The sequence below is a fragment of the Tachypleus tridentatus genome, chromosome 1, assembly GCF_004210375.1.
Source record: "Tachypleus tridentatus isolate NWPU-2018 chromosome 1, ASM421037v1, whole genome shotgun sequence".
NCBI classification, from domain to species: Eukaryota; Metazoa; Arthropoda; class Merostomata; order Xiphosura; family Limulidae; genus Tachypleus; species Tachypleus tridentatus.
This window is the reverse complement of record NC_134825.1, coordinates 50320903-50337908: the sequence shown is the minus strand read 5'-3', so window position 1 is coordinate 50337908 and position 17006 is coordinate 50320903. Positions and strand designations below refer to the sequence as shown.

General features: G+C 35.2%; 1 protein-coding gene across 1 annotated transcript in view; it reads right to left on the bottom strand.

Moving 5' to 3' along the window:
• LOC143248374 (uncharacterized) overlaps nucleotides 1–10054 on the bottom strand; it is a 37935-nt gene extending 27881 nt beyond the window's left edge. Inside the window, exons 1-4 of the mRNA XM_076496737.1 lie at nucleotides 9573–10054; nucleotides 8335–8400; nucleotides 1798–2017; nucleotides 805–983 (exon numbers count right to left, since the gene is read on the bottom strand). Coding sequence (XP_076352852.1) covers nucleotides 805–983; nucleotides 1798–2017; nucleotides 8335–8400; nucleotides 9573–9588 — 481 coding nt within the window. The 5' untranslated portion in view covers nucleotides 9589–10054. The remainder of the gene's footprint in view (nucleotides 1–804; nucleotides 984–1797; nucleotides 2018–8334; nucleotides 8401–9572) is intronic.
• Nucleotides 10055–17006: the final 6952 nt, after the last annotated feature.

The following is a 17006-nucleotide window of genomic DNA, read 5'->3' as shown; positions in this document are numbered from 1 at the left end:
AATATCCACAGTGTGTGAAATTATTTAGGCAGGGTTAGAGTAAATTAATGTATGAGACTCTAAGTTAGTTTTTTTTTTTTTTTTTTTTATCAGCTGTATTTTGTGTTCTAGCAATACCAATATGTATGAGCATACATATACCAATTTGATTTTAATACTTGTCAGAATCTCTACCAACCTACCCCCAAAATGAAATTCTTTTAGGCAGGATTAAATTAAATTAATAAATGAGACCTTGAGTGTGGTCAAATATATCAGTCAAAAGGGTTTGACCTTCTGAGTTAAAAACTATTACTTGATCTCATATCAGTCCAAAGAAGACAAAGCTTTGAGTTCAAAGTTTGTACTTGTTTTTTTTTCAAAACCATTCTATGAACTGCTCAGTAATGGCTTAAAAACAATATTTCTTACATAAGTTAATCCTAAAATTAATGGAGAAGTATAACTGCAAATACACATGGAAGAAAACATTATAGAGTTAGGATTTTGTTCTGATATTTGTTTTCTCTTACATAATATAGCAAAAAACTGATGTTATATGTCACTGAACTGCTCATATCATTTTATTTATAAACATACTCACAGTTTTTTTTAGTTGAAACTACATTATATAAAGAAAAATTAAGTTAACCATTAAATTACATTAGCCAGAAACAACATAAAAAATAATTGCTTCATTGAGAATAGTATTCCAGAAAAATGAAACAAACCATTAATTCTTAGCTAGATATAACATTACATAACCAAATAATTTAAGAACTTCTACTACACTTTAACTTGAAACTGGACATCATCATTACTTACTGGCTGCTGTGAACTGGAGAACAAAGCTATCTTTGTATGTGTATCTATAGAAAAAATCTATAGTTACAAGTTTAGTTCTAGACTCATACTGCCAGCCAAATGATTGGTTATTGACAAAACCACAAAATTTCTGACCAGATGTGGCATAGGCTGATTCTTTGATCCAAACATAATCACATCTAAAATAAAAACAAAACTAAATAAATGTTTTGTTACGTACACACTTGAATCTGAAATTCTGCTATAGAAGGGAGATTTTTTTTAATACTGAAATTGAGCTTGTTGATAAAGTAACACATGGAAACACTTTTATCATTTAAATGCATTTGCTTGTTATGCCAGTAATAATAGTTGTTAAACTCACAGTTATTATTAGTATAGCCAACTGAAAGTATTCAAAGAAAGAAAATATGCTCATCAATCCTCATTTCAAATAAAACTGATCCTTGAAGAAAAGTTTTATGATACAGGAATCATTTTACAGTCTTTCTGAATTTTATGTTAATTTTTATAAGTTGTTTTTAATTTCATGATACCAGTTTATGATAAATATCTGTTTTTACATAGTTTAATGTTTCTGCTATGATAATGTAAACCTATAAGCAAGTGAACATTTTAATTGTTAATATGGTGATGTAAATTATAAACAAAAAAGAAAGATGTCTAGTTAATATGGTGGTCTTATATTATAGTTTTATATAAGATGTTGAGAGAGCTTAAACATCACAAGATACATTTTTAATGCAAGTTATTTCTTTAATTGTAACTGATGATGTTAACTTTTAGTCCAACAACTAAATAACAAAGTAATACCTTGGTCAGCACACAAGTTCATTGTATCTTTATTAACTACACACTGCTGCTTCTATTTACCATATCAATAAAGAAATCAAAGTGAAAGTGGTCTAGATGTTCAATAAATGTAAGGCATATAGTTCAAAAGATTAACAAAACCTAACAACAATTGTCACACAGTTATGGCTAATTGATTACCTGCAGGAGTTGTCAGAACTGCACATAGGAATGTTTAGATATAAAACTGAAACAACAATGTGACATGATGGGCAAGTGACTAGTTCCATAGTACATTGAGGAAGGTTCAGATGTTCTGTTTCATTTTTAAAGAATTTGCTGCTCACATTTTCTGCTTTGATGATTCCAGTTTCTCCAACATCAACATAATATTTCTTTCCATTCATCAATTTGCATAGGTCTAAATAAACACAAAACAGGATAAAAATTGGAATACCTATGGGAAAATATTCTTAAAATATAATTACATTACACATGTATGCATTCTGTATAGTTTATTATTTCTCTGATACTTTTTCAATTTTCTTGTTTGTGGTTTACCTCAAAACACCCTATCCACAGAGTGGGCTAAATGGCCAGATCAAAATAACCATTTGTAATCTTAACTTGCAGAGCAGAGTGAAACAACCAGTCAGCAGCAACTATCGTTTGAGAAAGCTACTCTTAACAAATAGCAGGACTGCTTGACACTCTTATCACCCAACCACAGTTGAAAGCGTAAAGTGTATTTAGTGGTACAACATCTCAAACTCAAGGCCCTCACATTACCAATCTGATACCCTAATTATAGGTCCTGCTCAAGTACGCTTGATCAGAATCATAGCAAAGGTGAAAAAAGTACCACCGCTGTACAGCAAAAGGATTTTAGACACGAGTCAGTCTTACAACCATCGCTATTCATAAAAATAAAGAATGAAAACGATATTGTATGGAGACAACCTTGATACCATAGCCACTTCATTCTTCCCTAGACTATTTATTTGTTGTTGTTTTTTTATGAAAGACAGAAGCAAGCATATTGTTTCATGTCCTTGAAGCTCCTCTACTATCATAAGTATTAATTATTTTATGTTGATGGTAATGATGCTTTAGCCTACTTTAGTTCATTGTTTTCGTAGTAGGAGATGACGCACATATTGTTGAAAGTGAAAGCTTTGGGTTGTGTTATGTTTTATGCAAGTTCTAATGAGTGTATGCTTTTAATTTAATTGTTCCAACTCTTTGCTTTTGAAATACAACATAACGTTTACACATTGCACAGTACAATATATGGTTCAACCAAAACTTTAATGACCTTTTTAAAATAGCATATAAACTCTAAAATTAAATCAACGGCTGTGTGTGAAGCAGATATGTAATATGAAATCTGTATATATATGTAGGGGCGTATATTTTTTACACCCGATGGGGGGACGATTTTTGCAACCACTTATGTGGAGTGTTCAATTTGCAAATTGGTAATCTTTGATTACGTGAACCTGAAAGCTGCAAACATGCAGTCACAGAGTAATCTTGTTGCCACGATACTTCAAGGTTTCCATGTAGGTTTGTATAAGTGAGGTGTTGTGAACAGTTTTCAAAATGTTAATAGAATAAAGACAAATGTGTCACAAATTAACTGCCACATGAATTTATTCCTGCACACTGTACAGTATAAAAGATGGCCATTATACTTGACAAGGTTACTAATAACTTTCATGGCATGAATTACGTTTTCAAATATTAATAAAATTAGTATTTACCTTTGATAAGTTTATAGCTACTGAAAAACTGTTCATGTTGTTTGATAAAAATAATTAAAATGTCTTTGCAAACTCTTGAAAATTACACATCATTACAATGTAGCACATAATTATTCATACTTTTCGTCGAAGTAAGAATCATTTAGTCCTATAGTCTACATGTTCCCAAACGTAGACCTCCTTTCTGATGATCTGTTTATGCATTCTTTCATAAGCTCTTCTATATTTATCTTGTCGACCTCATCTTTGTGAGTGTGACAAACTGCCACATGGTTGAGGCGGCACTGAGACATAGTCTTCAACCGTCTTAATGCAGAAAAGCTGCATTACATTCGCAGCTGGGCACTGGATATACAAGCAAAATTTTCATGAGAAGAACCACTTCACTAAACATCTGCTGGCTTGTTTCATGCATTGTACAGAAAGCATCCTTCACACCTTTCAGAAATACTGCTTTTGTTGTTCCTTTGAACATGGACAACTGAAACTCGAGCCGTTGTGCAGAGATTTCTGGATAGAAGTTTATAACCGAGTTGTCAATCTTGCCAGATGTGATCATGTTCTCAAGTGCCAGATATTGCCTCAAGTCATTGTTATCTGTATTGAATCTAGTGGTCAGATGTTCTATGACTGTGTCCACAAATTCAAAATATTGGCTTCTGTAGTAATCTCTAGCTGTTGCAGAATGATGTGCTGAGTCATCACCTGTGATCCTTCTGGGGGGTCTGAAAATGCGTGGTAGTTCAATAGGCACCAGATCTAGGGAAGTTACCTTTTTCTCAGCTTCATCAAATATCTTGTTGTAATTTTCCTCTGTTCGCAATACCAGCAACTGCTCAACTGTCATTGCAGATGCTTCAATCATGCCAGATACTGTCGCTGATTTTGCTTGGAATGAACGGTTTAGTTTCTCTAATGCAGCTATAATGGATGCTGAGGCATCAACAATCCTAAAACTGTCTTTCCTTTGTCAAATCTGTCCAGCAAACCTCGTGCTTTCACTTCTACATCTGATTTTTCATTTGTTAATTCAGACAAAGAATCAACAATGTCACTGTAGTGATCATTAGCACTTGTAATTGCAGATAGACGGCACAACCAGCGTGTTAGACACAGTGGGCGGATGCATTTAACTGGACCATTGTGGCTGTTTGACGATCCAATATTTTCAAAGATTGTCTTGTATTTGCCTGACCTCTGAAGCAAGACACCAAGTTCATGTACCCACTGGATAGAATCTCGAACACATTCACAAGCTTCAACTGCATGTTGCATTATTAAATTAGCCTTGTGTGCTCTGCAGTGAAAAAACAAAGCTGACGGTTGTTTTTATTTTATTTTTGCCTGGCATCCACTGTACGCACCACTCATCTTAGCGGCTCCATCATAAGTTTATGCTCTTAATCCTGACAGTAATAAATTGAGTCTAGTTAGTATATCAAGCATAGTCGAGGATATTATTTCACCAGTTGTATTGGAAACACTGTACAAACCAAGAAATGTCTCGTGGACGTCAAGATTCTCATCTACGTATCGTACACATATTGCTTCCTGTTCGGCACCTGTAACATCTTGAGTGCCATCAACCATTAATGCAAAGATTTTACTTTGCTGCACTTCGTCTGCTATGTTCTTCAGTATTTGATGGCTGAACATCTCCATTATTTCATTCTGAGCCTGGGGTGATGTGAATGTGGTTTTCTTTGACAAGTAGGCCGTCAACTCGGGATCTTCCTCTTCCAGGAGCTTCATTAACTGCAGGAAGTTCCCCTCCGTATCAGTATGTCCACGTAATGCTAAACCTTGACGCAGTATGAAACGTAAACTTCTGAATATTTTGGCTAGACTTTTTTTGCATTCTTCCTGCTGCTTCTTTTTTCCATCATGTAGCTAGACAATCACTGGAGTTACATCAAGTGAATCTTCTGGAGATATAGCGAATCTGTGCTGAGAGGAGGATTAGTGTTTGTTAAATTTCTGTTTTGCCTTTTTCCAATTGCAAAAACCGGTGGATATGAAGGTATACTCCACTGGCATCTCCAATTTCCCTGTAAAAAGGCCTTTATTTTCCGCCTTGGCACAATGAAAGCATACGACTTTTTGAGTCTGATTGTCGAAGTGCAGTCATGGGAACTCATCAAACCACTTGCCCTGGAAGTTGATATTTTGAGATTTTGCTTTGTGTCGTGGTATTACTTGTGCATTTAGATGACATGGCTTTCCACGCTGTATCTGTGGAGTGTCAGATTTTTCATTACTGCACAACTTGTTTCACAACTATCTGGTGGTTCATGATGTGTAATAGTTGCACAAGCATTTTCAGACTCGTCCTCTGATGAACATGATATTTCCTCTGTATGGCAAGTTTCTATTCCTTTGCTTGAGGTTGTTGGATTATCTGCATCTGCATTGTCACTTGTAGTACTGGTAACTGGCTTGCAGAACTACCTAATATCGGAAAGTTTCAGACGCTTGCTTGTCATAACTGGAATCTGTTTCCCAGGTGACTCAACAGGCTAAAATACAGTCTTTATTGATAATCTCTAACATACAATGAATGAAGATAGAACAGAATGGAAGTAGGATTGAATTATACAATGTATTTAAGTCGAACGCGCGAACCTCACAGTGACAACTGAGCCGACTGACCGCCTGGGCATCGCTGGGACAATAATGTGTGCTAGTTCCAACACATTTCTGTTAAAGCTCATCAAAAGGCAAACACGATGTAATATAACGTCTATAAGTACGTCTATTAAATAAAAACACCTGAACAAAAACTAGCAATACAATTCGAGTAGAGGCTTCAGGCCGTTGAAATAGCTCCTTTTGTGTTCTAATTATACAAGAAAATACAATATTTTTACTATCTATGATAAGAGAATATATTGTTCTTTTACCATGTAGCACCAGCACTTTATTAGAGGGTGGTGATAATCTACGTATCAAAATTATATGAAATTTCATAGATTAATGAGGGCCACATACACAGGTCTAATGAGCCCTGTTGTAAAATCGAGACTCAGACTAAAGGGAGCGAAAGGGGTGATTTAGGGCGCGTCTGGATCCGAGCGGCCCGAACCTGTCGTTAACTGTACACTAAACGTACACTGTGGTCATCGGCTTCGGCAGCTAAGGAGAGTGAGGCGTTTGACAATAAAACTGGCTAGACATGCATAAGAACAAATGGCGTAGGAAAACCGCACAATATACACATAAGATTGATGCAGCTACAAGCTACAAATGGCCTGCCAGATCTAGATCACAAGAGTTTACACTTGGAAGTAATATTTTCGAATTTCATGTTCTGTTCAATCTGTTGTGATGAAAATTTTACTTAATGTTATACTACATACAAGACGTAGGGAGAGTCTGTGATAGTGCTTGCAAGCCTTGCATGTATACTTAGGCCTACTGACAGATACTTACGAACTATCGCTTAGATCGAAAATCTTAGAAGCACGCCTATATTAAAGATATACATTTCGGCTACTGAAAAAGTCTACAACTGGGCCTAATTATGTAATTAGATTGATAAGAACACGATAATCGCAAGAACAAACACACGATTTGTAGTTCTGTGATGCAATGAAACAATTCAACAGACCAAATTGTAGGGGAGGATGATTGTATGTACTATACCCCCACCTAAATTAAGGGGGATGTATCCCCCATCCTCTCCAGAATCTACGCCCCTGTATACAGACAAAACGTAGAAAAACTATTAACAATCATATTTCTGCAAATTCAGTGGCGCGTTCTCACAATTACGACCCTAACGCTGGTGTAGTTTAGTTCCAGTATATTAAATTTAAAGCAAATTTGTGATCATTTCGTAGTACAAATCCTTTTGTAATAGAAGGGAAATAACATACTTGCAAGATTCAAAACCATGGTCCAAACCAATTTGGTTTAAAACCCTTAGCCGCAAAGTGAAGGTTATGGATGATTACAAAAGAGAATCAACCGCCCCCAAAAATATTGAAATGATGTTAGCGAAAGATCACGTGCCTCTAGCTAAACTTCGGAGCCAACGTCCGTTTTCTTGAGCAATACTGCTGAAAAACTTCAATCACAGTAACACCTTACGACAACATAACGAACAAGTCACACCGTCTTTTCTTGATGCAGGTCCGATAATCTTTTGCGTCTTTGTTGCTTTTAGAATTTAACATCCAAACACTTGTATGAAACATCTGTGAAGACTTTGTTAATATATATGGGTGTGCTAAAACTAGCCTTGCTACCCTTTGTAACAGCTTGTCATATATATATTGCGTTGTTGAGCAACAATGAATTAAAAAGTATGATGGTGTCATCAAACTGATCATGGAGTATTTTTTGTTTGGTTTTGTTTTGAATTTCGCGCAACGCTACACGAGAGCTATCTGCACTAGCCGTGCCTAATACAGCAGTGTAAGACAAGAGGGAAAGCAACTAGTCATCACCACCCACCGCCAATTCTTGGGCTACTCTTTTACCAACGAATAGTGGATTGATCGTCACATTATAACGTCCCCATGGCTGAAAGGGCGAGCATGTTTGGTGCGACGGGGATTCGAACCCACGACCCTCAGATTACGAGTCGAACGCCTTAACCCACCTGGCCATGTCAGGCCACACCGATCATGAAGTAAACAAGAGCAGTAGGTTATCTGGAATATCGTTCTTACAATTAACTTTCAGTAGAAATCATTCAAAGTACAATTTTTTTTGAAATGATATGTGACAGAAAATAAGGTCATTTAGTTCTAATTACAAATTTAGTTTAAAATCATATTTAAGTCGATTATTAACGACTAGTATGTCAAATACACACATTTAGAAGAAATTTATTTAACATACGCAGTAGATATATAGGTTAAGATAGTGTACAAATTTAAAAAACAAACAAACTATAACATCGGTATTCGATTCTGTTTAAAAGCTAAGTGTAATGTTTATAGTTTTAATTAGATGAGAAAACAATACTTACCTCCATCAGGTAAGCATTCGTTCACAGCTAACGAAACAACAACCGCCAGAAAGGCAATCTCGAAAGCTGACAATGAAATATAAATGCTTTAGCCATTAAGAATAAAATAACAAAACAAACTTAATTGAAAAGTTTTAAAATAAAATAAACTGGCTAAATGTTCAGGTGAATATATATATATATATATATATATATTTAAGAAAGAAAAGAGTCATCAAACCAGCAACATTTTAATCGCACTATATGTATATAATAGTTTACGTTACCTCAATTTCTAGTAATATATATATGTGATGAATTTGCGTAGAAATTAAATCATTACGTTTCATTAGTGTTTGAGTTGCTTTTACACCTTAATCGTAATAAATAGCATAACCTAGAATACGTTACGTAGTTATTTAATTTAATTTAATATACCTTAAATCCAAAGTTTGGTATAAGTATATAAATTATTTCGAAAAAAACATTTACCTTTCTTGCTTCGTACTATTATTAACTACTAAGTTAAGTGTGGTTTTTACCCACAAAGTCACAAAGTCAAAATACTTTATGTTTAAGAATTACTCTGCCGTTCGTATAATAAGAAAATTTATTATTGCAAACAATATTCAGTACACAAAGAAGGTCTAAACATTACGAAAAAGAAATACGTTCAGTTCACCCAAACAGCTTAATACAATCAGTTTTATTTGAAACTTATTATTATATATTTCTAATATCACAAAAACAAATAAAAATCAAGTTTATCAGACTAGTATATAATTACTAGGAAAATCGTACAACAATATTTTCTTTTCACCATATAAAATAAGTCCCAACTACCCCCCCCCCCAGTAGCACAGCGTTATGCGAGCGGACTTACAACTCTATAATATGGGCTTCGATACCCGTGGTGGGCAGAACACACATAGCCCAATGTATAACTTTGTGCTTAATTACAAACAAACAAGTCCTATCTTTTACATATAAAAAGCAATAAACTGCATACCCGAAGTCTAAAATTCAAAATGGTATACCCATTTTTATTTGAAAAAGGAGACTTGTACAGTTCTACATTTACAGCTCTACTGAAGGATATGGAAGTTTAGAAGAAAAAAAAAACAACTTTAAGGGATGGTGAATGTGCGAAGTTCTTAACACAATAAATACAGTGAAGTAGATATGCGTTAAAAGCTTTACTAAATACACTAAATATTCAAGAATGTGTATACACAATAAAATACTTAATAAAAACTCACTTGACCACAAGTCCATCAAACTTGTACGTCGGATCAGTAGAAACTATACAGATAAATGTTACGTGAATTGTTTTATAAACACGAGTGAATTGTACTGCACAAGATAAAGGTGTCTTTTGTATATGACAAAATACAAGCTTTATAAATACGACTTTGACTGAGTCTCAATATACACGATGAACGAGATGTCTCTTCTTCACTAACGAGATTAAATATTGATAAGCAAATTTAATCCAGTTTAGCTGTGTGCAGTTCGTTTGACGAGCGAAGAAAGGAAAAAAAAAAGGTCTTGGATATTTTACTAATTATAGTATTTATTACACAATGATTTATCATAGCCAGAATAATTAATTGACAGTTCCTGTTTCATATTAAATATTCTACAAAATTACAGAACCACGAGTTTGAAAATGTAGACAAAAATCTAACTTTAAGTATATATTTATAGGTATAAAAAATGTCATTGACGTTACCAAAAGGTTGAACTGAAGGGGAATAGCTCCCATTATTTTAAATAGGGGTTACGTTTTACACATCCTCTTAAATTTGATTAGTTTGTTTCGAATTTCTCACGAAGCTACTCGAGGGCTATTGCGCTAGCCGTCCCTAATTTAGCAGTGTAAGACTGGAGGGAAGGCAGCTAGTCATTACCACCCACCGACAACTCTTGGGCTACATTTTTACCAACGAATAGCGGGATTGACTGTCGCTTTATAGCGCCTCCACGACTAAAAGGGTGAGCATGTTTTGGTGTGACGAGTATTCGAACCCGCGACCCTCAGACTACGCGTCTAATGCCAAAACCATCTGGCCATGCCCATCCCTATTAGATTTGATCAGCGTTATTATTAATGAAGTTATATTTACATTATTAGGTAAATATGAACTGTAACTATTCTCGTGTTACAAATAATAATGCAAGATAGGAAAATGTTAAGAATTTAATATTACTTCAGGATCAAAAGATTCACACTTTAAATTTAATGATCGTACAGCTCGAAGTCATAGCATGCTAAACTGATATTTTTGGTTTTCCGTTTGTGTGTGTGTTTTCGTATAGCAAAGATACATCGGGCTATCTGCTGAGCCCACCGAGGGTATCGAACCATTGATTTTAGCGTTATAAATCCCTAGACGTACCGCTGTACTAGCGAGGGGCTTATTTTTCGTTAAAGATAACCGAAGAAAATAATCGTGCATAGAGGAAACTTTCTCAAAACTTAATCGTTCAGGTTCGATTGTTTGGAACATGAGACTAGCTTAGCTAATGATGGCCTGGCGGTTAAGGCACTTGATTCGTAATCTGAGGGTCGCGGGTTCGAATTTCCGTCGCACAAACATGCTCGCCCTTTCAGCCGTGGGAGCATTATAATGTTATGATAAATTCCACTATTCGTTGGTAAAAGAGTAGCCCAAGAGTTGTCGGTGGGTGGTAATGACTAGCTGCTTTCCCTCTAGCCTTACTCCGCTAAATTAGGGACGGCTAGCGCAGATAACCCTCGTGTTGCTTTGTACGAAATTCAAAACAAACTAACTCATGATACTGATTTGCAATTAATTTTTGCTTTAGTAAATAATTTGGTACAACACAGTAAATGTGGAAAATGAAAGTTTTAATGAATGGTTATTCGTAATTGAGAAATAACAAGAAATATAATGCTTTTTCTGCATTTTTCACGAATAATATGAAGGCAAGATAAAAAGTAATTATATTGTTCTTTTTAATAAACAACAGTTCATAATTTCGTATACAAATTACAAATACTGTAAACACAGAGTTTAGCATATATTGATGTTTAAAATGTACGTATCTCACCTGTTGCACCAACCAACATAATGTATGGTTGATATTTAGGAGTGTGTGTTTTCTGAAAGTTAAGCCACATTTGGTTATCTGCTGAGCTCAAAGAGAGGAATCGTACCTCTGATTTTAGCATTATAAATCCGTAGACATACTGCTGTACTAGCGGGAGTCAAAATGAAAGTAGAAATTTACGAGCCAGCCAGGATTTGAACCCGGAATCTGCTGGTTCGTAGTCAGACGCATTATTCGTTGCGCCACCAGCCCTGATATTCACAAATACTTTTAGTTATTATTAATGCTTCATATATTTTAACATAACGGATTTTATTCATTAATAAATATTGTCCCAATGGAACGGAACGTCAAAATTTTTAGATGAGTTTCTTTTATCAGGTTTGCAAAGGACTTAATTTACATTGATAGGAAGAAAGGAACGAAAAGCATTTCATCCTAGTGAAAGTCTGGCCGGCTACTAGGGTGTACACCCTCTCTTCAGCAAGTAGATGGAACTAAGAAAGGAGAGAAAAGTAAAGATGGATGAGTAAGAGGGAAACTAGAAAGTGGAGTTGTCGTGTAGGGGAAAGCAAAAAGGGGGAAGTGAAGTGTACGGAGGAAAGTCACTGAGGGCGGAAAATAATAAAGTGAACGTGTGACAATGAAAGGAGGAAAAACGTCAAAAGATGATACAGACACATATCATAGCACCAAAAATGATAGAGTAAGGAGGTCGGTTTGCATGAGGCATGCTGCTCCAGAGTCGGCGAATCAGAAGAGTAAATATAATGTGGTAAGTTACACAGCGGCATGTCAGTATGTTCAGGATCATTAAGTAGAAGGTTAAACAGATGTTCCAAAGGAAGGGTGAAGTGAAAAGAACGGTGGAAAGGATTATCAAATACAGTAGGAAAGAGAACATTTTGAGTATGAAAGTAATGTTGGACATAGCAAATCCAAAGAAGTTCACAAGCGGTGGGGAAAAAGTAATGCGAACATAAAGGTTTCGAGTAGAACTGAGCAACATGACGCGTAAAGCATAACATTCCAAAATCTGCAAACGATCATAAAAGGAGGAAGATGAGGAAGGTGTAGAAACTCAAGCAGTATGACCACAGGTAAGACAAGGAGGTCGTATGGTGGTTTTGTACGTGTAAAGGAAAAGTGGAAGATACAAGCCCCAGAGGTTTCCAGACGGGGAATGAAGAAGCTGAAACCGGGAATTGAATTTACTACGGAGGGAATTAAAATGTGCATTCCAGGTAAGATGTTCCTCAAAAGTGACCCCAAGGTATTTCATAGTGTTAGAAAGTGTTAGTGGTACATTTTCAATGCGGACTTTAAAAAGAGACGAGTCACGACAGGAATGAAATTTGTCACGGGTATGGCCAAATAAAATACCTCGAGTTTTAGGTGCATTCACAAAAAGACGCCAGCGACAAGTCCAGTGAATGAATTTATCGACAGTCGTCTGAAGTAATCTGTTAAGAATAACCATCGTCTTGCAGGTAGCGAGGAGGACAGTATCATCATGATTTTGATAAAAGTAAATGAGAAGAGATGTAACTAGCATATCATACACATACAGCATATAAAACAGACGAGAGAGAGCCAAACCCTGAAGACCTATTCCCGCTGCTATGGGAAGAAATCAAGAGTATATTCCCTCAAGAAAGACCGTGACTAAGCGATTTGAAAGAAAGGGGTGAATAAGATGGATATACGACAGAGGAAGGTGCAGACAATGTAACTTGTAAGTTAAACCTTGATGTCAAACCGATTCAGAGATACTCACAAAGTCAAAAAAAAAGAAGACAAGAAGGTTAATAAGTGTTAACATGATTGGTAACGGCATAAGACAATCGGAGAAGTTAATTCATAACTGAAAGGTGGGGTGGAAACCAGCTTGGATATGGGGAAAAGCTTTGTATCAGGTCAAATGTGAATGAAGTCTGTGAACCAGAATTAGCTCAAAAGTATTACTAAAAACTCTAGTAAGACTAACAGGTCGGTTAGAATCAAAAAGCACTAAGACGTGGATAATTTTGAGATGAATAGAACAGTATAAAAGGCAACCAAAAGAAGTAAATACTGAGTAGGGATACTCTGAAGGTGAGAGTAAGTCACACAGTAAGGGCCAAAAGTCGTATTACGCTGAACACAATGGATGTATTAAGAGGACAAACAGAGAAAACATGACCAATACTTGGAGTAAAGTCAGAGAGAGAAGAATCAGTCTGACGATAAATATCAGGAGAATCCTCAAGATCTATAGAGTGTTGAACAGGTGCTTGAAAGTTTTGGCAATTGATGAGAAAGGAGCAGCCCCATAAACCAGAAGAGGATAGGAAGGAGTAGTTCATCGCCCAGTAAGAAGTCAACATTATTTCCAGTACTAGGAAGAGTGAGGACAGTTTGGTAAGGCATATAAAATAACTAATTTTTTATTTTTCACTATGATTAAGCAAAAATCTTTATAATGGGCTATCTGTGTTCTGCCTACCACAAGTATTGAAACGCGGTTACTAGTAGTGTAAGTCCGCAAACATACCGTTGTGCTAGTGTGGGGCTTATACCCCCAAATCAACTGAAATTTAAACGTTTGCATTGTTTTAAATATTTTTAATGTATTATAGGAAGTACTGTGCGTTTAAACAGTTTTTAATAATAGTCATTTTAAGATTCATAAATTCATTAACTTCTTGTTGATACACAGGACTCAAATTACTTTGACAACACGACTTATTTGCTACTACACCTGTCTCGTCACTTTCTATTTAGTTCTCTACAAACACAAACGAAATAAAACAAGTTTATCCCTAAACCTATTTACATCTATAAGCCCCCAGTGGAACAGCGGTGTACCTGCGGACTCACACTGCTAGAAACCGAGTTTCGACATCTGTGGTGGACAGAACCCGGTTAGCCGGTGCTTAATTCCAAACAAACATCTAAGGGCCCTGCATAGCCAGAAGATTAGGGCGCTCGACTCGCAATGTAAGGATCGCGGGCTCGAATCCCATTCACACCAAATATGTTCGTCCTTTCAACTGTGGGGAAATTATAATGTTACCATCTATCGCATTATTTGTTGGTAAAAGAGGTGGCAGTGGGTGGTGATGACCAGCTGCTTTTTCTCTAGTCTTACACTACTAAATTACGGACGGCTAAAACAGATATCCCTCGTGTAGCTTTGCACGAAATTAAAAAAACAAAACAAAAAACACATCTACAACATGTAGGCCTTCTTTACATATGAAACAAAAACATCTGAGTAGCGCATCTAAAACTAATCTTGTTTAGCTTTCGTACAGTGCTGATTAACTTAGGTATATATATATATATATATATCTTCTATCAACTTTTTTAAGATTTTAATTATTGTTATTTTTAATCTTCGACGTATTTACAAAATTTTTATATGAAACACGACGAATAGCTTGTTGTTTGATCGTCAAAGTAGTTTCGAGCGAAGAATCCCGAAACGATTGCATTTTTATAAAGTGTATATCTGCATTGACAGTTCTCTTGGAATGTGTTTTAAAAAACCTTTTGGAATTTTGAAATTAGAATATCCTAATATCGATTGATTAGCGTTTGGAGAATCACTAAAGTACTTCAAGATATGCGGGTTTCTCTTTAAGGTAAAAATAGTAATCACAACAACTAGAGGAACATCAGAAAATATTATCAGAAGTAATTTTGATTTCTGTAACTCTAGCTGAGTTTGAAAATGAGATGAAACACAATGTAAAAACAATGAGCAGTAATCTTTATTAAACAATGGCATATGTCACTGCAAGTCACAAGATAATTAAGTTATTACCCAAAAAGCAGACTGTTCAAGATTTGAAAAAATACTGGGTTATATTAAATGAGTGAACTAGCATCATGTCTTATAGTGCACACACTACCTACTCGACTGATAGGCATTCCAAAAGCAAAAAAGAACACCATCTCAAGATATATATCCAATCATCATTGTTCACCTATATTTAATGTAGCTTGTCTTATAGTATGTTGAATATTCTATTTTAAAAATATGTGCTACCAAAATAATAGAGGCCCGACATGGCCAGGTAGCTAAGGCACTCGACTTGTAACCCGAGGGTCGCGGGTTCGAATTCCATTTTCAGTCGTGGGGGCGTTATAATGTGACAGTCAAACCCACTATTCGTTGGTAAAAGAGTAGTCCAAGAGTTTCAATGAGTGGTGATGACTAGCTACCTTCCCTCAAGTCTTACACTGCTAAATTAGGGACAGGCAGCGCTGATAGCTCTCGTGTAGCATTACGCGAAATTCAAAACAAACCAAACCAAAATAATAGATAACCAGGTTTACTCTATCTTCACCACAATTCTACATTCCACTGCTTGGTTCTAGTTGTAAGAAGTTTTAGTCATGTCATGATTCTCGCCTATTCAATGCCCTTTGTGATTATTTTTCCATTCAGCTATCTGATTCTGTCAAATATCTGGGCATTACCTTTGATGAGAATCTCACCTGGAAAACTCGTTTAAAGCCAAGCGAATCAGCTTCATACGATACCTCATTGAGGCTTATTGAAAACTGAATTTCCCTCTTTTACTTCATACTTTTTATAAATATTTTATACAACTATGCCTTACTTATGATCATACGTAATGGATGTGTGTTTCCTCAACATTTGATGATCTTTTGATAATCCTGGAAAGATTAATTCTCCGATTAGCTTTCTGGAGTTGTCTATCCAGTCCAGTCAAAGAACTATATAACCATATTACCTTTCCTCTCATCTTTTCACATTTTGCGCGAAAATTCAAAACAAACCAAAGCCTCAGTAATAAGTGGTAAATACTCAGTAATAAAAAATTCGTATTTTTGGCACTTACCTATTAATGCTAATAATGTGATTGTTTTTTCTGGCACTATAAGAGAATATATTATATTGTTTTTATCAATTTTAGTGGAAGAAACTATTGGTGAGTTTAGATATGTAAATTAAAAGAGTATGAAAGTATAAATTTGATTCGTTAAAGTAGCTGCCTTTTCTAATTTCATGAGTTTTTTTGTTCTTACTTAAGTTGTTTATCTTCACATAACCCACTTATTAAACAAACTTTCATTACTAACACACTTCGTCCAAATTAAACAGGACGATCAAAAATTGAGAAAATTTAGAAGACTTATTTAAACCACCTAGAAATTAATCGTCTAGCTTGAATTTCTTAATACAAATAACTTATTTAATCAAACAGGTGGTGTTTTCTAAATACTATATGAAAATAATAAAAAAGTCCTAAATAGTGTAAATTTATTTTAAAGATATTGAGAAAAAGAAAATTATTACGTTGAATTCTTATCATTACTGTGTACTTAATTTGAAATTTAATAAATGTTATTCTTCTTTAATTTATCCCGTATTCCACTTGTTTAGGGTGAGTCTACAATTGTAAGTTGGAAAGGGGTTCGTATTTTCCGTATGAGTGTTAAAAGAACGTTTTGGAACTGATACAAAGCATGTCAGATATAACCATAAAACAGTATTTGTTGAACAATATTAACATCTCAATAATGTTATACAGCAAACAGATTCTGACAGTCCTATTTTGTTTGTTTTTTATGCATATTTTCCATAAATTTGATATTGTTTCAAA